This window comes from Engystomops pustulosus, chromosome 6 (assembly GCF_040894005.1).
Source record: "Engystomops pustulosus chromosome 6, aEngPut4.maternal, whole genome shotgun sequence".
NCBI lineage: Eukaryota > Metazoa > Chordata > Amphibia > Anura > Leptodactylidae > Engystomops > Engystomops pustulosus.
Genome location: NC_092416.1, coordinates 78,198,467 through 78,221,137, shown reverse-complemented (window position 1 = coordinate 78,221,137; position 22,671 = coordinate 78,198,467). Strand labels below are relative to the sequence as shown.

Sequence of the window (22,671 nt, the reverse complement as noted above, 5' to 3'; positions counted from 1 at the left end):
ATTAGAGGGGCTATGGGGCATTTCATCATTGGGGGGGGGGGAGCTGCAGGGCATTTCATCATTAGGGGGGGTCTGCAAGGCATTTCATCATTAGGGGGGTCTGCAAGGCATTTATTTATTGGGGAGACTGTAGGACATTTCATTATTAGCAGGGCTGTAGGGGTCTCCTGAGAGCATTTATTTACTAGGGAAGGACTGCATGGAGTATTTAATTACTCATTGTCACCAATGCATTTACAACCCTAGGCTTATTCACGAGTCAAAACGTTTTCCCAGCTATTTGTGGTAAAATTCCAGTTTATACTTGAGCCAACTTATACGGTATATGATATATACAGTATTTCTGTCTGCTATATGTAAGAGCTTTGTTTTGTGGTGCAAAATATAGTTTTTATTAGTGCCATTTTGGGGAACACATACCACGTACACATTGCGTGGGACAAATCTACTACTGATTCAATATTGTGCTGGTAGATTTGCTGTTCTTATAATACTTATTATGAAATTATCTTTATATAGCATACATTAGAACTTTGAAAAATATTGCAAAGAAAGCTGAAATCATCTTGATGTAGAACTTTCATTGGCGAACCAGCCAAGCTCAGTGGAAGAATAATTCCCTGTAACAGACTTATTACGGTCAAGCCCTATACTTGGCAGATGATAAATGCATTTTCCATAAATATGTATTTGGGGAAACTACAGCTACAAGTCTTCCAAGTTGCCAACTGTACAAAGAGGGAATTTCTGAAGGGACTTTTAGGTCATTCACAATTCCCTGAACTAACAGTAGGCTTGGAAAAATGGGCAGTAGTCACTTCATGGACTGAACCATAAATATAAAACCCACTTTAGTCTCATCAGGGAATATAAGGAGAATGTGAAAAGGGTTCCAATTTCCTGGAACCTCAATGCCAGGAGCAATGACATGAACTGAGCCTAGGAATAACTTTATTACATTTGATGAGGGGGAAACACATAGGATTTGGTAGAAATTGATGTTTTGACCTGTGTGTGGGATCCATTGTAGTTGCCAATTTTCTATTGCATAAATGTATCTAAAACAAAAAGAAAAGAAACTAAACACATCATGATAAAATGATCATTCTGCATTTCTGTGTCAAAAAGAAATACAAAAGGCCTCACCTGGGCTTTATTCACACTTGGTAATTTTTTACTACCAGGTGTCCGTTGCATTTTCAAGCAAAATACAGTCTATGGCACAAAATACCTAGTGGGCCCACCATAAGTAAGCAATGGTTTCATTAGCATCTGCTGTGTGACTAGGCAGTTGCCAAAAAGGAGGGACTGGAAAGGAGCAGTTCCCCCCCACCCTTGGGAAACATGTGACCTTTTCAAATATATGAATAACTCCCCACACTCGGGATTGGCTGTAGAGGAGCAGGGGGCGTCGCTAAGCCAAGTGATGGGTGTTTTCATATATTTGAAAAGGTCACATGGAGAAGCTGAATCCCAAGGGTGGGGGGAACTGCTCCTTTCCAGACCCTCCCAAAAGGCAACTGCCTAGTCACACAGCAGATGCTAATGAAAGGTACAATATAACATATCTTTTTTTCTGTAAAACCTATTTTTAATACAAAAACACTTTGGCAGTGTATGTACTATGCTCTGTGGGGACTGGGGGAGTGCTAAAAATGGGTCTCCTGGTGACAGGTTCCCTTTAAAGATAAAACAAGATCTCAACATGATCTACCTACAGTTAAGTGTTGTAAACACATCACAGAAAGTTTATATTACAGTTTGAATTTTTTGAAACTGATAATGGGAAAAGAATATACAAATACCGGTAAGTTTTTCTATATGAAAAAAGTCTAGAGTAAAGTCTTGCAATGTGAATTTGGATTCAAACACCAGAATTACCCGACATGGTAAGAAGACAAAGGGGCAGGCAGACATGTATGATGTCTAGAGGGGGGAAGCATCGGGGCGGAGGATTTATAGGGATGGCAATTAGACTCATGACGGAGCGTTTTCCAGAGGGGGGGGGGGTCGCTCCTCACTGGCCACTCCCATAGGACATAGGGAACTGCTCTCCAGACAGTAAGGTAAACTTTGATTTTACTTATCTTTTTATTGGAAAAATCTAGTTTTACTATAAAAACTCTTTGGTAATGTGAACACTATTCTCAATGGGGACATGGAGGAGCTGAAAAGGGCTCATGACAGTCAATGGGTCTGTAAAATAATGCAGATTCTCATCTTTAAAAAACACAGTTGAGTTTCTTTGTGGTTGTGTAAATATAGCTTTAGGATGATAATTCTGTATTGTTAGCACGTACGCATTGTTTAAGCAATAGTTAGAAGATGATGGTGAGTGCCACCAGAAATTGTAGGCTACAAAATATTGGGGGCCTTTGTAGAGAATGAAGTCTCAGACTACTACTTAACTGTAAACTAACCTGAAAAAGGTTAATCGTTTTTGGAACATTATTATTTATACTATTATTTATATCTTTATGCTCTCATTCTTGTTTAAGTCAATTGTTCTGTTTCCTTCACATTCTTACAATTCTCGTCACTAACTGGTTTGAATTGTTTTCCATGAGAGTTGATTTGTCCCCTGACCTCTCACTGTCTTCCACACTGACTTTTCCTCTTTCCTTGTTTATGAAATCCTTACATTGTTCCAATTCCTCACTACTCATTGTTAAGATTCTTAGTTTCTGTGTTGTTTAACTTTGGCTTCTCTTTAAAGGACCTGGCACTGTTCCTAAATGGGGGAACAGCTTACTGGGACTATTGCTCAACATTTTTTGGTCCTTTGCTTATTACACTTATGCAGTGATGATGTACACAATCTCTTTGTCCTTATTATGGGTCCAAAATTCCATGGCCGCTGCATTCCTTTTTCTGATATAAAGACATTAACAACAAGTGGAAAATTGCAACTTGGTAAAGATGCAATCTATAGTTCTCCATACCTCTCCATTGCGAAGGATTTTACTGATTAGAGCGATCCATGTTTTATCCCTTGTTACTTGGCACAAATAATCTACCCCAAAAAATATTGAACCAAATAAAGAAGATATTCAATTTACAAGTATAAAACAGTAAATTTTATTATACACATAATTAAATATAGATAAGCAGAGCAATGGAAACAAGTACTAATATTAAAGCCAGTGCATGCCTTGCAAATGTAAAAGTGATTTACCACCAGAAGGACATATGTAGGATACTGGATATTGAGTGAAAGGCAACACAGGTCAAACACTGCAGTCAATAAGTACAAGCATGAAAACCATGTCAGTGAAATATCAGCAAAGACTTAAAACATAATAACCATACCAACTTAGCAGGCATACACCGCACAGCCCTGACACATGTTTCGCTAGTAGCTTTCTCAAGGGGTATGTCTGGTGTTGGTATGCTGGGGAATATAAATGCAGATCCAATTTTTTTACATTTAAATTTTATGGATGTCACTGTGCTTGTAGGAACCTTGAATGCTGCAGAAATTATTTTTCTACCTTTTGTGAGATGTGTGCATTGCCACAATTCTGTCTCTTAGCACCTTGGGCAGTTCCTTAGACCTCATGACTCTCATATTCTCTGGCATGCACTGTGAGCTGTGAGGTCTAATATAGACAGGTGTGTGCCTTTCCTATTCAAGTCAAATCAGTTTCATTAAACACAGCTGGACTCCAATTAAGGAGTAGAACCATCTCATGGAGGATCACGAGGTAATGAACAGCATGTGAATTAAATATGACTGTGACAGCACAGGGTCTGAATACTTATGACAATGTGATATTTTAGTTTTTCTTGTTTAATAAATAAACAAAAATAAAATGAACCACATTTTTTTTCTGTCAAGATGAGGTGCAGAGTGTACGTAAATTAATAAAATTAAGAACTCAATTGGCTGCAATGAAACAAAGAGCCAAAAATGTAAACGGGTCTGAATACTTTCTGTAGCCACTGGATATACATGATAAATGGAAAATAGCAGTTACCATCTTCTGTGCATTGACTATTTATCTCCTTGGTATATTAATCTTTCAGAATCCTGTTTATATTACCTGGTTCCCTCCAAGAATCCAGTGCTGAGTCCTGGGGGTGAGGGGCATTTCAAACTTAAACGCTTGTCTGCTCAATTGCATCTCTCCTTTTCCCTTCATCGGCACTCCTCTCCATTCTCGCATGCACACTGAAAATGAAGTTAGGGTGAGCCGTCTTTACTTCTCAGTGCGCATGAGAGAGGAAGAGAGCTTGCTGCGCGAGTGCGAGAATTGCTTGCTGCAGTGATTCAACATAAGCAGGATGAGGGAGGAGGAGAGAGAAGATGTGGGAGAGCTGGGAGGTGGTGTTTTGGGGAGGAGCGATGCTAAAGGGAGGAGAGATGTGATTGAGCAGATGATCATTTAGATTTGAAATTACTCATCCTCCCTCCCCCTCCGGAGCTCAACACTGGATTCTGGAGGCAGCCAGGTGGTATAAACTAAAGGATTCGGAATAATTAAAGAGGTTTCAGGACTAACCAAAAGATGATATATATTGGACATTAAATGCCCTTTTGAGACTTGTCATCACTGAAAGATGTCCTTTGTGATGACATGTTTCCTTTAAGAGTATAATACTAAGATTAGTAAGATAATAAAACAACTTAAAGGGAACCTACCACCACAAATCTACCTATAAAGGTAGACCGGGTGGTAGGTGGATCAATGGGACGTGAGGATAGCCCTTTTAAGGGCTAATCCTCACGTTCCCGCAATTTTTTGGTAACTTTTATGAAACGTTTATGCTAATTTTATTATGCGGCTACTGGGGCGTGGAGTAGCCGCATCTGAGGTTACACGAGGCGGCTACTCCATGCCCCGGTAGCCTCTTTTCTCCTCCTACTTACCATCTTTGGCGCGCAGCTGCTCGTAGCTGCGCGCCCTCGTCCGACGATCCTGCATGCATGCGCAGAACAGCAGGCCCGCGCCTGTGCAGCCCCGGCTTCGGAGCAGTGACCGTGCAGGCGAGGCCTGCTGTTCTGCGCATGTGCAGACTGCCAGATCGTTGGACGAGGGCGCGCAGCTACGAGCAGCTGCGCGCCGAAGATGGTGAGTAGGAGGGCTAAAGTGGCTACCGGGGCGTGGAGTAGCCGCCTCGTATAACCTCAGATGCGGCTACTCCGCGCCCCAGTAGCCGCATAATAAAATTAGCATAAACGTTTCATAAAAGTTACCAAAAAACTGCGGGGATGTGAGGATTAGCCCTTAAAAGGGCTATCCTCACGTCCCATTTATCCACCTACCACCCGATCTACCTTTATAGGTAGATTTGTGGTGGTAGGTGCCCTTTAAAACAACTACATGGCCCGGTTACAGGAAAATTCCATAAGAAAGCATGCCGATGATACTATGTTATATAGAAATGATCCTGTAGTTTCACAGGAGGTAGAATTTAAAGAGGACCTGTCACCCTAAAAAAAAAACACACAAGGAGCTGCTTATTAAAGTAAGCAGCTCCAAGCGCTACCCCATTTTTAGCAGTGTTAAACTGCTAGCTTTATAGGAATCTTCCGATAAAGCTAGCAGACAATGAAGCACCATTGCCTCAGAATGCAGGACCGAGCTTACAGCGCCCAGCGTATTCATGACATGCTAGATTTTAACTTGATAGGAAAGGTTTTTTAAAAAAAAGTAGTAATAAACTTTTATCAAAATATGTTATAAATATGTAGAGCATTATTCCATCTCTCTTTCCCAGTTTCAACTACAGATTCAGAGGGTGCAGGTACTTCTGCAAAGTGAAAGTGAAAGTCTCCTGCAACTGCATCTACATTCTGCCTTCAGCTGAAACCTTGCACCTAGTAACAAAATTCTGGTGTTATATTAAAAGGAGAGTCTCCCCTTTTAATAGGATAAAATTATTGCGTATCAATGCTTCACAGAACCGGATATATCCATAAAAAGCTGTACATAAAAATGAAACTTTAAGGGTGGATCTCTGGTTCTCTGAAGCATCTGTACACAATCCATATAAAAGGGGAGATTCTCCTGTTTAATATGACACCTAGATTGTGCCAGGGTTCAGGAGATATTGCAGTTTGAAGTTGGTCACTGTCGTGACATTTATAAACGTCCTTTCTGCACAGGGCATGTGCAAATAGGACTTATATGCCGTGTGGCAGTCGTGGAGGGGTTGAAGGGGTTTCCCTTTTCTTAAAACTAGAATGGTTTATTCATATATCAGGTCCATAATAAGTGCCCGGTTTGGGGTTAACACTTGTATCTTCACTGATGAGCTATCTTACACTATAGGCAGAGCCAGAAGCAGACGGCTTCCTCTGTAGTGTTGGGGTTGTCCAGTCGCACTCTCACTCACCTTAGTGAAGCAGCACCTGCCATGAGCTGAAGCAGCCAGCACTGTGGATGGAACTATCTGTTTTATGCTCTTTCTATAGTGACATTCATCATTGATCAGCAAGGTTCCACAAATAACCCAATGTTAATTTACCCCGTTAAATTGTTTTATATAACTGAAGCTTCAGGGGGCCCATACATCATAAAGGGGTTGTATCAATGGAGCTTGTGCAAGATGAATCCACAGGGGCAGTTGTAAAAACTTCATCTTGCCTAATCTCCTTTGATACAACTACTAACTAATCATCAGAAAACATATCCTGAGTGTATGATATAAACGCTATAAGTTGGATAGTTGAGGCAGTTCTAGTAGCTCCGCAGCTTTGTAACAGCCCTTCATTTAAAGAATCTATTCACTATTTCCTGCCACTTGGTGTGACCTACTTTACAGTAACCTACAGAATTTTTACATTTGTCAGGCAAACAGAAATGTGCAGATCAGACGTCGGTGCACCTGCAGAATAACAGGAAACGGCTTCTTGTGTTGTAAAAATGGTTCTTTGCTGATGAAAGCTTCATTGCCGCTCGCTGGCTCCTAACCACAAGCATGAAATGATATGAAAGTTAATCTAGAGACCTATATGCTGCATTACCTTTATAACAGACCATGTGCAATTATCTAACGTCAAAATTTGGTGACGGAACCATATACATATGTATAATATATAATATATGGCTGTATCATTTCTTCTTTACATTTACATAGGGCTAGCCCCTGCCCCTAGTACATGACCATGTGCAGGCCTCTTGATATATAATCAGTGCATGGCTTGCTTCAATTGACTTCAGTCGTGAGCAGAAGGGAACTGAAAACAGTTGAAAATCTCATCCCATCCATCACATCCTTTTTCTTGATCTTGCATGGGTGGTGAAAAAACTGTTTTGTGCCTTTTTTATTCCAAGATGGTGTTGATAAATGACCCCCTAAGACTCCACCAGCTGAATAATGAGATCAACTCTGGGTATGACAAGCTAAGGACAAGCTTCCGTGCCCCTGCAAACAAACGGGTAAATCCCATAGAGAGCGAGGTGCAGGACACCGGGGGCTCCAGATGAGGTACCTACTAGTTTTTTTTTCCTGCAGCCCACCCCCCGCCATCGTGTTTTAATTTACTTAGTCTCGGAAAGTGTGACCAACTTTTGCCGTCAAAATAACATCAGATCACGTCACGTACACTTACATACAGTTTTTATTATTACATTGGTTCTAGAAAGGCCTCTTCCCCTTTTGATTCTTCTTTTATTTTTCAGAATTTCCAGGATCCTTATATGCCATATGGATTTCCAATGTATGAGAATCAGCCGAAGTGGTGTAATCCATTGTGGATAGATCGAACAATCCAGGAAGTTCCATGTGGAGCAGATGTAGCAGGTACATAAAATAAAACAATTAAACCTCTATTCAAGAGCCCCATTATATTCAGATGTTCACTATAGAAAAAGAGCTGTTTAAAAGAGAAGGTGTCACCAAAAATGACCTACTTTTTAAGTTTTTGTTTAAAACAAACTCTTAGGACTTTTTTAAACATTCACTATCCATATTTAAAACTTTTAAAGGTATTGCCCACTTTCATCAAATAATTGATATTGTTATACAATTTTCCAATATACTTTCTGTATAAATTCTTCACAGTTTTCTAGATCTCTGCTTGCTTCATCATTTTCTTCCTGGGGATAAAGACTAGTTCATGGTCTTGTCAGGTACCCAGCCAGTCAGGTGATTACCTGACTGGCTGGGTACCTGACAAGACCATGAACTAGTCTTTATCCCCCATTCTTTACAGTTATCTACATCTCTGCCTGCTGTCATTCATCTGGAAGCTGATTAGCTTCCAGATGAATGACAGCAGGCAGAGATGTAGATAACTGTAAAGAATGGATACAGAAAATATATTGGAACGTTGTCCTATCTGCACAGAGCATACTAGAGCATACCAAGGAAACTCTTCAGGGACCTCTATGTGTCCGCTATACACCATTGCTTCCCATGGTCATAAGGTTGATGTAAATTATTTCACAAAATGTTGCCAAAAGAGCTCAGACAAAATGGCCCCCATCTTGCATAAGCTGATATATTTTATCAGGCATTAAAGGGAGCGTCATGGCAGTTTTGACCATTCAAAGCTGAAAACTGCATTAGGTAGCAGCTCCTGTAGATCTGTCCGATCATACCTTGTGTACGTTGTTGGTAGCAGCAGGACTGTGAAAAATGCATTTATGGTGTAGGTATTTACCGTGTATATACTTGTGTATAAGCCGAGTTTTTCAGGACAAAAAATGTGCTGAAAAACCTCACCTCGGCTTGTACATGAGTCAATTAAAAAATAAAAAACGTAATACTCACCCTCCGGTGTCAGGATCCATGGCGCAGCTCCCGATCCTCGGCGCGGTTGCCGGTGACTCCTCTTATTTCTTCTTTAGCCGGCGGGCACACACTATGATGCGGCGGTGTCGCCGCTGATTACGTTATCAGCAGCGACACGGCCGCATCATGGAGTGCGCCCGCCGGCAAATCACATGGACATGACTTTGCGGGCTAAAGAAGAAAGAAGAGAGAAGAGGAGCCGCTGGAAAACGTGCCGAAGAACAGGAGCCACGCCAAGGATCCGGACACTGGAGGTTGAGTATTACATTTTTTTATTTTTTATGTGCTTGGCAAGGGGCTGGCTGTACTCTACATGGGGGCTGGCTGTACTCTACATGGGGGCTGGCTGTATACTACATGGATGCTGGCTGTATTCTACATGGGGGCTGGCTGTATACTACATGGGAGCTGGCTGTATACTACATGGGAGCTGGCTGTATACTACATGGGAGCTGGCTGTATTCTACATGGGGGCTGGCTGTATTCTACATGGGGGCTGGCTGTACTCTACATGGGGGCTGGCTGTACACTACATGGGGGCTGGCTGTACACTACATGGGAGCAGGCTGTACACTACATGGGAGCAGGCTGTACACTACATGGGAGCAGGCTGTACACTACATGGGAGCAGGCTGTACACTACATGGGAGCAGGCTGTACACTACATGGGAGCAGGCTGTACACTACATGGGAGCTGGCTGTATTCTACATGGGGGCTGGCTGTATTCTACATGGGGGCTGGCTGTATTCTACTTGGGGGCTGGCTGTATACTACATGGGGGCTGGCTGTATACTACATGGGGGCTGGCTGTATTCTACATGGGGGCTGGCTGTATTCTACATGGGGGCTGGTTGTATACTACAGGGGGCTGGCTAGCCGTATACTACACCCTCGGCTTATATTGAGTCAATAGGTTTTTCCAGTTTTTGGTGGTAAAATTAGGGGTCTCGGCTTATACTCGGGTCGGCTTATACTCGAGTATATACGGTAATCCCTTTCTGCTCCCAATTTTAGCAAAACAAAACCTATATTTTCCAGAATTGAGCTTCCAACAAATAGATCTGGAGATCAGCAAACAAAAAGTTGATCTTTTACTTACATTATTATTAAGCATGGCACTTTTTTCTCTGCTCATCCTTTATATTCTGGGATATTTTAATGTATCCATTTTTTTTGCAAATTAAAAATAAATATAAAAAAAACGTAAGACCTTACACTGGGCTCCCTGCAGTTACAGTAGCTGTTCTCATCACACTATCTTGTGGCCAGTGAGTAAAACTTCCCACTGTAATAGCAGATCTCAGGTTTGCTCATATTTCTAGTTTAGAATGTTTGACAGTTGCTAATCCTGTCACTGTCTCAGCATTTTATTCTTAATAAACCAAAAACTGATAATGGTAAAAGAACCAAACAATGTTCATTTTAAAAAAATTAAAATGGACTACAAGCCTTTATCTAATATTACGACTTTAACCCCTTAACGCTCTGCGCCGTAGCTCTACGGCGCAGAGGTATAAGGGATGTATGAAGAGGGCTCACGGGCTGAGTCCTCTTCATACAAAGGTGGGGGTTTTTGCATAATGCATAAAACCCCCACCGCTAATAACCGCGGTCGGTGCTAGCACCGATCGCGGCTATTAACCCCCCCATTGCCGCCGGCAAAGTCGCCGGCGGCATTTAAAAGACGGCGGCGCGCGGGCTGGATACCAGAGGGCACCGGGAGGTAAGTACAGCTTTATTGTTTTAGTAACCCCGCTCCCGGCCACATATATATATTTTTTTTAAACTCGGACAACCCCTTTAATTTTATCTATGCATAATTTGTTGAAATGTTACAAACCAATCAATGAAACTGTTTCCATATATGAAACCCCAGTGCTCAGAGGGGTTAAAATCTTAGGTCTAACTTTATTGATTCTCAGTTACATCCATTTCATAGGACAAAACTACACCAGCTGTAAAAGCCGACACATTTCAACACATTTTTAATATTGTTTTTCAGTATAGGCAGTTCCCGGTTGAGGTACAAGATAGGTTCCATAGGTTTGTTCTTAAGTTGAATTTGTATATTTTATAATTGTAGTTCCAGACAATATTTTTTTTTTGTCCCAGTGACAATTGGAGTTTCAAAATGTTTTGCTGTAATGGGACCAAGGATTAGCAATAAAGCTTCATTACAGACACCTTACAGCTGATCATTGCAGTCTGGGACTATAGTAAAACATCCAGAGAGCTTCACGAGAGGTCACAGTGGACAGAGGGGTCCATCTTTAACTAGGGGTCATCTTGAAGTAGGGGACTGCCTGTAATTTAGTATTTAGTTTTCCTGCTTCAAAACCTGCAGTATATAAACATACATATTATACGTACATAAAATCTGAATGTGTAATAGGTCTACAAGCCACTAGAACCCCCCCACCAGTGTTACTCCTCAGAGTGGCTGCTCCCATCCACTGCATTACTGATAAATAAATGCATTCCTTTAGCATTCAATATTATCTAAGATATAAACACACTGCACAGCCTCACACACATCCTCCATGTAATGGGCCAAGTATTGCGCTTCTTCATATCAGCAGCGGTATCCCACCCTCTGGGCCTTAGCACGCAAATACTATTTAGTCACACACTGACACACAGGACATGGGAGCTAGTCATGCTCATTCATACGCTCCACACTCATTCACAGTCATTCATTGAAGATCCTGCCAAATACCCGGAATTTTCTCTTTTCCTTTTAACCTATTTATAACTCGGCCAATTCCTTTTCTGAGTTTTCCAGATCTCCCTTCTCTTCCTTGAGCCACAGTGGGAAATATGTAGATGATTCTACAAGCAGCATCTCCCTGCGGTCACTGTAGGGTCTAAGCTTCCTAATACTGTGCTCATATAGTTGTATCAGCTGCATGCCAAGAATGCTTCCAATTGTTACATCTGTTCCAGATTCTTTTAACCTGCAGCTCTCCAGTGATGGTAAAGGTTTTATTCTCAGCATGCTTTGCCAGATGTTATCTGCAGCTCTCCAGTGATCGTGAAACTACTACTACCAAAACTTGCAACCTGTAACTCTTTAGTGGTCATGAAACTACTATGCCCTGTATAATTCGAAAGTAGAAACTTAGATGTTCCTGGCACACATGAAGCTATGACTGCCCTGACAGCCAGTGACAGTGCCTCTCCAGCAGGTGTGAAAATATTTAACATGAACCTGTCATCAGCTTTTACACCTGCCCCCCTCAGAATGGAGTATGATATATCATTTCATGCATACCCTCATTTATGTTAAATCTCACCCTATACCTAAATCTCAACCTATAAAACAAAGTCACATCTTGATGAGCTCAGGCGATGAGGCTTGAGGGGGATCATCACTTCAGATGCTGCCATCTTGTGATCTATAGTACCTAGAGCTATGGTCCTGGTATTGAATTAAGGATGAGGATCTCATCATTCAAATGAAGCCAGGATTCTTGCATCCTGTGTGCCACAAAATCCGAGATACAGGAAATGAAATTCATAGCTGGGAATGTGAGCGGCAATCCAGCTATGGGGGAGATTTATTCATCTGTATGATAGAATTGTGTTGTTGTTTGCATAAAAAACTGTCTGCACCACATTTATAAAGGGTTTTAGAAAGTTTTATGGGTCTCCTACGACTAGCTGGACGAAAGGCATGGCCTAAGAAAGGGGCATGGTCTCACACCAAAAAGGTCCGTGTGCCAGAAATACTGCTAACCCGACAGAATTGTGTACTAATTTTCTGGGGTAAAGTAAGCCAACTAATAGGAGGTACATAGTACGACTAGGCAGAATTAGACACTGTCTAGTCTAACTCTAACCTTAGGACACTTTTTAAATCTGCCCCTCTATCTTTTACTACCTGAAATTGATAAGTCTCTAATTTGCACCTAAAAAGTCGCAAAACAAAGAAAACATCTTTCTTGGAAAGATACATCTAGGGACACTGCATCAGACACAACCGCAGGCTAGTTTTTTAAGACCCTGGCATAGTCACAAAAATGCACCTAAAAAGTCCCACAAATTTCAAAAACCTGCAAAAAGAGAAAAAAACAGATCAAAATAAAAATACAACTTTCACAGCATACGCACGTGTGGCACCACTGCTGTCCATCACTCATGGAGACTAGCAGTCGGACTTTGCTGGTGGAGGCCCCCTTATTAGTGAAGTGGTGGGGGACCTGGGGAACGTTCCCCTGTAGCCCTCCCTATAATCTGGCAATTGGTGCACCCCGTTATAACCACTGGATAGAAAAACCAAGAAAAACTATAAATATCTGAACAGACTAAATTCCACAGAAGTTATTGACCAGCTTTCCCAAATAATTCCTAAAGAACTGTGCATGGTGGATTGACTTTTCTTATAAAAGCAGCCTGATTTTACAGTGATCCATGACTGAAAGCATACAGCTACCTCCAGGGGAGTAACTAGGAGAGGGAGGGCCCCTTGGCAAACTTTTGAATGGTTTCCCATCACACATCACATATACACACACATACAGTGCCATTTACAGAAATACAGCATATATACACACATACAGTATATACACATCACAGATATCGACACACACATACATATACAGCATATATACATTGCATATATGTTATATACATATTATGCTGTACAAAGTGCATAATATGTATATAATGGTGCACATCCTCTATTCTATGGTGTCAGGTCAGATGACGGGGCCCCCTAACACTGCAAGCCCCACAGCATCTGCTATAGCTGCTGCCACCGTAGTTACGCCCCTGGCTATCTCATAAGATAAAAACTTAGGCAGAAGCTGTAAGGTCCACTATGTTGGTCGTCACTTTGCTTTTCCCGGTAACAGAAATACTTGTGTTATAGTTTTTTCTTCATATTATTAACAACTAGCATGTCTTGTTTACTTATGAATTCATATTTTTACGCTTTCCTGCTGACATCCAGGTGTCCTGTGTTAGAGAGGAGTCTCAAGAGGTTCTCTCTGACCTTGATTATTCTCCTCCTGGAAAATCTACTTGTACTTGATACTTGCAGGCCAAGGACTCATTCAGACACCCGGAATGAAGAGCTGCCCCATAAACCTTTATATAACGCTATATAACAGCAGATTGGGCTGCAGATTTATCATGCAGAGAGAGTCCTTACAGATTGAAGCTAACCCCAATGGAATATATTTCGTACTAGCTGTAGTGGAAGCTACGGATAATGAGATTTTCAGGCTCTATAGGAGTTAACATGACCGAGCAGACAATTCCTTATAGATTCCCATCCAGCTGCACATGACTTCACAAGACACACATCTCCATCTCTAAGAGTCTCCATTCTTCTTTCTTTTTTCAGTGTAATGTCCAGCACCCAGCCCCCTCACTTCTGCCTCTTTAAGCTGTGGCTCCCTGCCCTAATATGAATAGGGCTGTTCTGTGTTCTCATTAAGACTGGTTATGAATCAGTTTGGCTCTGGGGAGGGAAGGGCCTGGGGCAGCTCGAAGTGGGTCATCTCTGGCTTCATACACACAGGCTTTGTTTCCCATTCATGACTTCACAGCATCATCTTTTACTATGTTAAAATACCAAGAAAACAGGATGAGTAGCTCAGGGTCCTGACTGAGGCACTGCAGAAGATAAACTAGGGCAAAGTAGTATATGTAATGTAATTTCTAGTACTACTTTAGGGATTTACAACTGGGTGAGTAGCTGACTTATTAGGAGTGATTCCACTAAGACAGAGACCATATATACAACAAATTGTACTACGCCCATTAATATCTGCTATCATCAAATATAACACCAGTCATGCCAATGTTAACCGCTTTAACCACTTTAACGTTAGCCACTTTAACCTGGACACAATAGGACCTGATAAGTGTGGCATCAGATATTGTACATTATTGAATAAACCTGTAAAAGTTTAAAGAACTCTCTTAGGCTGGGGACACAAAGAGTGTGTCTGGAGCAAAATGTCCTTTTGTGCTCGTTCCGAAGGTGGTGAGATTTGCTCCAGCAGATGATTTTGCAGTGGTGAACCTGCAGTGACTACGCCCGGTGTGATCCTGGCATTACACATCAACTGAAAGGGATTTTCCATCCTCGAGAAAAACCCAGGGAGGGAGCATCGAGTATAAGTTAGAATGACCCACATTTATTAAAGTGTTTGCAACAGTTTGCTGTTTGAGTTTGCACTGAAAGAACGTGCAAACTGCTTGCACATGTGTTTATAAAGTATCTGCGCCAATTTGGTGTCACGGCTGCACAGCAGTCAAAATTCTGCACCTAGAGGGGAGTTCCGGTGCAGAATCGGACCGTGCGCTCCGGCTTGGGTGCATTACAAAAAACAACCTGTGACTTGTCTGTGCTGCTCGCGCCTCAGCTCTCAGCCCCCACCTTTGTGCTCCTGTCTTGTGCTCCTGCGTCTCAACAGAATTGTGTTGCAGGCTCTATGTTAAAGGTGCCCCAAGTAAAAACAATGGTGCACACTTTCAGAGTAGTGCAGCTAGATTAATGAAGACCTTGCACCAGTATTCAAACATCTGGTGCACTCTGCACATTAGTGAGGAAAACTGCACAAAGTGCAGTTTTGATGGATGTGGGCCACATATCACGTCTTAGGAATTTTCTTCTTATTCTAAGCTGATTGAGAATTCTAAGAATAATTTTTATGTGCAGCTCGTTCTTGGTGACCCTTTCAGCACTGGTGGAGTAAATTGATGCAGAAGGATCTTACTGCCCCCCCCTTCCTCTGTTTCATTTTTGCTGATTTTTCCCAGCCATTCGGATGACACTACACGCAGCCCATTTATTTCAACTTGAGCCCCCTCTCCAGATGTGCTGTGTTTAGAAGTGACGCAGGCTCCAGGCTCCATTAGAGGCTTCATCTGGGAGCAGTGCAGCTGTGAGGAGAATAGAAGAGCAGGAGTGGGGGTTGCTGGTGGGAAAGCAGCGATATGAAGGAGCTGGGGAGAAACTTACAAGTTTATGTGTGAAGGACTGAGAACATGACTTTAAGTGATAAAGCCATTTAGAAGAACAAATTATGAGATGCTGAGAGTTTGAAGCTAAAGTCAGAGGTCACTGAAATATTGAGGAACAGTCAAATAATATATGAACTTGTTGGATGTACATATGTCATAAAGGTGATGTCATAAAGTCAGTCATGTTTAACCCATCACGAGAGCAGTTTAATAAGTACCTGGTACCCGTGTTTGAGACAGAGAGCGTTCCCGAGGGAAGTTGGTGTTATCATCATGTTCTGCCATCTATCAAACGACGACAAAACAAATAGCAGACTGATTGATAGGTTAGGTTGGATTTGGCAGCCATTTGAGTAAGACGTGTTTCGAGATTTTCGCTAAGATGGAAAAGAGCAGTATCGTTCAGTAATTCCCTTTTTGTTTTTGGATGGGAAAAAAATTAGGAGATAAAAGCAAAGTTGGATGCTGTTTATGGGGACACTACGCCATCTCTGACCACAGTTAGATTTTGGTTCAACGAATTGAAACGTGGGCGAACATCCATTTTTGACGAGGAGCAACTGGGATGACATGGTTACCAAGGAAATCATTCAAAAAGTGCACAACATGATACTCGCTGACCGACAAACGAAAGTAGCAGAGGCCGTAGGTGTGTCGACCGGGACGGTAATTAATATTTTACATGATAAGTTGGCGATGAAAAAATTGTCGGTCCGATGGGTGCCACGATTGCTCGCGGTGGACAATAAGCGGATGTGGCTGTTAACTTCGAAGCAGTGTTTGGAGCAATTTAAGCAAGATCCGAAGGAGTTTTTGCGTTGAGTTGTCACCGTTGATGTAACGTGGATTCATCATTACACACCAGAAACTAAGAAACAATCAAAACAAGGGATTTCTCCCAGTGAATCTGCTCCAAAGAAGGCGAAAACTGTCCTATCGGCCAAGGTCATGGTGACGATTTTTTGGGATGCGAACGGCGTCATCCTCATGGATTTTTTAGAAAAAGGAAGAACGTTCACTGGACAATACTACAGTGAGTTATTGGACCGCTTTTCAACAAAAAATTAAAGGAGACACGGCCGCATTTGGCAAAGAAGGCGCTGTTTCAACACAATAACGCACCAGCACATTCATCCGGAGTTGTCGCCACCAAACTGCATGAATTGCGTTATGCAGTTTCACCTGATCTGGCTCCCTGCAACTTTTTCTTGTTCCCTAACATGAAGAAATGGCCTGTGAGAAAATTTTTTTTAGCTCAAACAAGGAAGTCATTGCTGAGACAGAGGCGTATTTTGGAGAGTTTGACAAATCCTATTTTTTGGAGGGGTTAAAAAAATGGCAGGAATATTGGAAGAAGTGTATCTTTCTAAAAGGGGACTATGTTAAAAAATTAAAAAAATGTTTTTTTTTTAAAAATGGTGTCTCCATTTATAACAGAGGTACTTATTGAACTGACCTCATATGTCTTTGTTATGAGCCTGTAATACACCTGACCACCCAGCTTATATGCTTGACCAGACCACCCTCTCCTTTGTGTGCGTGCATTATACTTTTGGAAGCCTTATGAACACCAGAAATGGGAACTTTCACACCATAAGGTTCTTGTTAATTATTTGAACTTCTGAATGTGCATGTATAAGAGGAGACGTTTTGTTCCAACTTAAAATTTTGGGACACAGAGATTAAGTTGCGACTGGATGAAATCCCATCCAACTTCTTCATCCCATGGTCATGTTCAGCTGTAGAAAAGACCAAGGATGTTGATTGGAAAATTATGGTAGTCAGCAGTGATCACCTTGACATGGGCGCATCCATCACCTGCGCACAAGACCACACAAGAGGCTTTGGAAACATCATAGCAGCAGTGGAATGGGCCAGGGGTAATGAACTAGTAGTTATCTCTATGGTTTTCTTCAGTTGAAATGGAATTTGCAGTGTTTATTCTGCCATGTCCATGTCCATCTGAAAGACAAGAGATGCTCCTTAAAACTACCTACCTATCTCCAATCTATGGTACTTGCGGCATAGGAATCCCTATACTTGTCCTCAAGCATAACCTATTGTTAAAGAATTGAACTCATACATAGAGATGATGAAAATTTGTCAAATCGGACTTTCAATAATTCTCTACCATGTTATGTGTGTAGCTCATTATTGAAACATAATATTGACATACAATCAAAATAAAATCCATGAACGCTATGATTAGATGTACTGTATATACAGTTCTTCAGATTTTAGTGTTCAATGTAAGCACAGCATAGTTATGGTACAAAAAGCATTTAGCTTTTTTGCACACATTGATGAGCGCATGCCTTGCCCTCGTTGTATTGATTGCCAACCACTGGGAGCCATTGCAAGTGGCAGAGGAGTGTTCCTAAAATTACCAGCAGAATTTACTATGGCACAATATTTTTGCTGCTATTTAAGATAATAGAAGCAGGCTCTTGTCACCATTTTATGCTGCACTTATATAAAACATCATAGAATCATATCAAATCCACTTTGATCTCTCATATTGTCTTTGTGTCTTCCTACTGCATTATTACACCAATGTATATACACCAATGGAACAGACTTGGTGAACTGTTCTTTCTATACATCTCTATTTTCTTACTACTATAAATATTGTACTTTTGGATTCTCAGAAGTGAAATCCAGTTTAATGGGCTGATATGGAGCAACAGATGAGCCTACAATGATGCAATGAATGCATGTGAATATAGAAGCAATCTTCTAGATCTGATAGATTTAATCATATTTTAATGGTCTATGAATGAAGAGGCTCAGCGTTATGGAGTGAGTGGGAGAGGAAAGGCATCCAGCTATTGTCTCCTCCCCTCCCAAAAAATAAACAGCATAAAATAAAGGGAAAAACATGGCAGGCGGCTTTAAACATTCAGGCCACTGGGGGTCTGGAGGTTATGGGAAAGGAGGAAGCCTTCCCTCTAATCAGCCCAACACACACTTCCCTTGCTGAAACAAGCCAGAGAGACCATGTACTGCCACCGCTCCCTGGAGCGTTAACCCTCCAGTTGCTGGGCAGCCACCAGGGCTTCCAGATGTCATTTGTTATGTTACAGTTTTTTCAATGCTTGAAGCAACCAGAAAGAATGTGACCACAGATTGTAAAGCCTTAACTGGCCACATCCAATATACATGCCTGCCTGTACCTCTATAATAAGATCCTACAAGACTGCATTAGGTGAGAGGCTGTAATATCCATCCATGTAATATTACCAAAGAAAAAGAAACATATAAAAAGAGATTTCTACTCACCCCCATCTTTGCTGTATTGTATGGAAATATGTGGGCGCTTTACAAACATGTAGCAATTATAATAACATCTTGTATTGTGGTGTCAGCTGGATCTTTACAGAACAATGTTTTATCAGCTGTAACCCAACATCAGCTGACCCTGTGATACAGAGGCCTGGAGGCTAGCGCTTTATATACATGAAGCCATAACATGGCTATAACCTGACCAGGCTGTAGCAGAAGCAGAAGCTAAACACCCCTATCAGCAGGGACGGATCATAGGGGGGGAAGGCGCTCGGGGCACATGCCCCGGGACTCCCACCACTTTGCCCTTAAAGGAGCCCACACCAAATGTGACGTACCCCGTCTACTTCGTAGCCTGACTTCAGTCTTTGGCAAAGCGAGGGAACAATAAGTTTCCTGTTCTGCCATAGACAATCGCAGGTGTACCAAGATGGCGGTACCCTGCCGCTGGCGGCGCACTGATGTCATACACTGCGCCACCAGTCCAGTATGCTGCTGACACTGTGATTGAAGAAGATGAGGGTGACTGTCATAGGGGGAATGGTGGAAGGCGAGTACAATTTTATTATTTTACCTAGGGCTGCATATAGTTATTGGGGGGGGGGTGTATATAGTTATGGGGATATATATAGTTATTATAGAACCACTTTATATAGTTATAATAGGAGGCTGTATATAACTATGATAGGAAGCTGTATATTGTTATTATAGGGAGGCTGTAGAAAGATTTTAGAAGGAGGCTGTATATCATTATCATAAGGGGGCTGTATATAGTTATTATTAGGGGGCTGTATATAGTTATAATAGGAGGCCATATATAGTTATTGTAGAGGGCTGTGTGTAGTTATTATAGGGGGCTCTTTATATTTATTATAGGGAGCTATATATAGTTATAATAGGAGGCTGTAAATAGTTATTATAGGGGAACCATATGTACGGTAGTTATTATAGGGGGCTGTATATAGTTATTATAGGGAGACTGTATGTAGTTATCATTGGAGGCTGTATATAGTTATTATAGGGGGCTGTGTATATTATAGGGGGATTGTATATATTATATGGGGGCTGGAAATAGTTATCATGTAGGCATTACTAGTAACAATAGTGGGGAGGGCCCCCACCAGTTTGTGCCCAGGGGCCTCTACCACCCTTAATCCAGGGGGCAAAGAGACTGGATAAGCACCTGAAGATATGGATCTGAAGATCAAGATTATGATCTTCATATTTTATGATTCATTTATCTCAGAGATGAGATTTGTTTAAATTTCATCCATGTTGCTGCATCCAGCTGAACATTTCAGGAGGCATGATGTCATGAAGGTCAGACATGTGTAGTATGCAGAGTGTATTTAGGTGAACTGCGCAAGTGTCAGTTTACGGACTAGGAAAAAATGCTACTTCTAATATGCTACAAATACCTACATGCTATTATGCTACTGTATATCCTGAGTAATTGTCTTTCCATATCTTCTAGATATTTTATTGCCTTGTATTTTCTTATTCTTACTGTATTTAATAGTAACTTCCATCCTCCTCACTATCCCTTGTAGACAAGCCTCCCCCTAAATGAATGACACAATCCTAGAGCTCTATGAATGGAAAATGATGTGTCTGTTTCTAACATTCTGCAGAGAAACATGACAAGATCACACGCCCTGAGCTCTGCTGCATCTCCCATTCATAACAGGTACAGTGTAAGGAGCAGCTGTGCGCACTCCACTAACACATCACCCTGCCAAATCCAGCTCTGCTATTACACACAGTATAAACACACAGACCTCCGGCCTAACCCCTTCCATGCCAGGAGAGCTGCACGGCTCAGAACCGCACTGCTTGTTTTGGATGGATATGCTACACCTTTAAGACATCACAGACCCAAAATTTTGCTTTGATGCCTGATGATGTTAGCAACATAAATGTTCCTATGCACAATTTGATCTCCTGCCTGAGTCTTTAAATGGCCAAGGACATAACTTGTTTGTTTAGTTGGAATAACCATTAAAAATAATGGCAAACACAAATGGATATCATATTACTTATATTAACCATTGCACATAAATGGTATATGATGGGGAATATGTCATCGCTCCCATTTTATTTGTTTCCAATCTAAGCCTCTTTTCTAACGTGTAGTGGAAAGCATCAATTTGGACGCAGGGTGGCGCAGGAAGTGTGCTGTAACTTTCAGTGGGGTGTAAATTTGTGGGGCAATGGATTAACGATTTGGTGCACATAGAAAAAGGGTTAGATCTGTCTCCACATTCACTAAGGTGAAATATAACTCTGTACACCAGCTTTTAGCTAGTGTAAGTGTTCGCCAAAAATTGTGCCATAAAACAAGTCTAAAAATTAGATGCGCTGGAAAAGTGTCAAATGTGACAAGTGGCGCCACAATTTTGCTCCTAAAAAAGAACAGGTTGTGAGTGTTGGAAAACCACCAATATTGTGGCGCTGACAAATAAGGCAAAACAGGCGCAGCAAGGGAAATAAATTTACCCGTTTTACGTTTTAAAGTCGATATATATGATACGAAACTGGTAGAAATATTTCCACTCGTTTCTCAAACCAAACCTAATATATATTTTCAATAGTCTGTAATTTATTCATTAATCACAGAGCATTTTGCAGATTTAATTTCTAAAGTAAGTTTGTTCTAGAAATTTCTTGATTTGTCTGCATTCAGGATTTAGAAAAATATTTATCCATTATATGTCAAAAAGCCATGAGCTTATTATCAAATTTCTAGTCATATACAAATGGATCAGTTTAATAGAAAGCAAAAAAGCATATGAATACAGGAGTGTATACAAGCTACATGTAAATGAATTCTTTAACTAGGACAACTGATGCAACAACCAATGATGCCACTTATAAATCCTGAATAGATGCTGCCTCTAGAATATTGTTTCCCAACTGGTCAACAAGAGACTGGACTTAAAGGGGTTTTCCCACAAAAGAAAATTCTCATATATCTATCCCCTAGTGATGTTAACACAATAAAGATCATTTAACCCCTTTCTTAACAAGGTTACTCAGTTTTATTGCGTTTTGGCTCTAATCTCTCCCTCAGCTGCACATGGCCAAATCCATGTGGGCGGGGAATCCATCTAGTTTTGTGGGGTGACAATATGGTTAGATTATCAGAGTACAAGGTGTATATGCACTTTTATCTGGCTTCCTACAGATCAGAGATGCATGAGATTACACTGTTACACTGTGAGCTCTGATACATCTCACAGATATGTGCCTGCCTGCCCCTTCCCCTGGATCACTTATCTCCTTGTAGTTTGCAGCCTCTCTCTCTGCTCACCATGTCCTGGCAGGAAGTGATCGGTGAGTGTCTCTGAGCACTGTGCAGGGGGCGTGGCTACAGGCTCACAGAATAGACAAACAAAAAATCTCATCTGCTCAATCTCATCCAAGATGGCTGCCACCCGACCCCAAGTCAGAAGTTACTGGGTCGTGTCTAGGGGCAACTGAAATGCAGTGAATTAGAGAATATGTTGTTTTGTTATTGTGAGTACATATAAGAAATGTGTCTTTGTGGGAATATGTTATCTGCAGATCATCCCCAAAATCAGTACCACATTTTGCAAAGCTATTCTCTGACATAAAAGCTTTCATGGAACATCTCAACTAATAGAGATCTGAAGTTAACAATAAGCAATATT

At 41.3% G+C, this 22,671-nt stretch overlaps 1 protein-coding gene across 1 annotated transcript in view; it reads left to right on the top strand.

Moving 5' to 3' along the window:
• Window positions 1-22,671, top strand: part of ETS1 (ETS proto-oncogene 1, transcription factor) — a 67,251-nt gene that overhangs the window by 4,686 nt on the left and 39,894 nt on the right. The window contains exon 3 of the mRNA XM_072156682.1: window positions 7,629-7,749. Coding sequence (XP_072012783.1) covers window positions 7,629-7,749 — 121 coding nt within the window. The remainder of the gene's footprint in view (window positions 1-7,628; window positions 7,750-22,671) is intronic.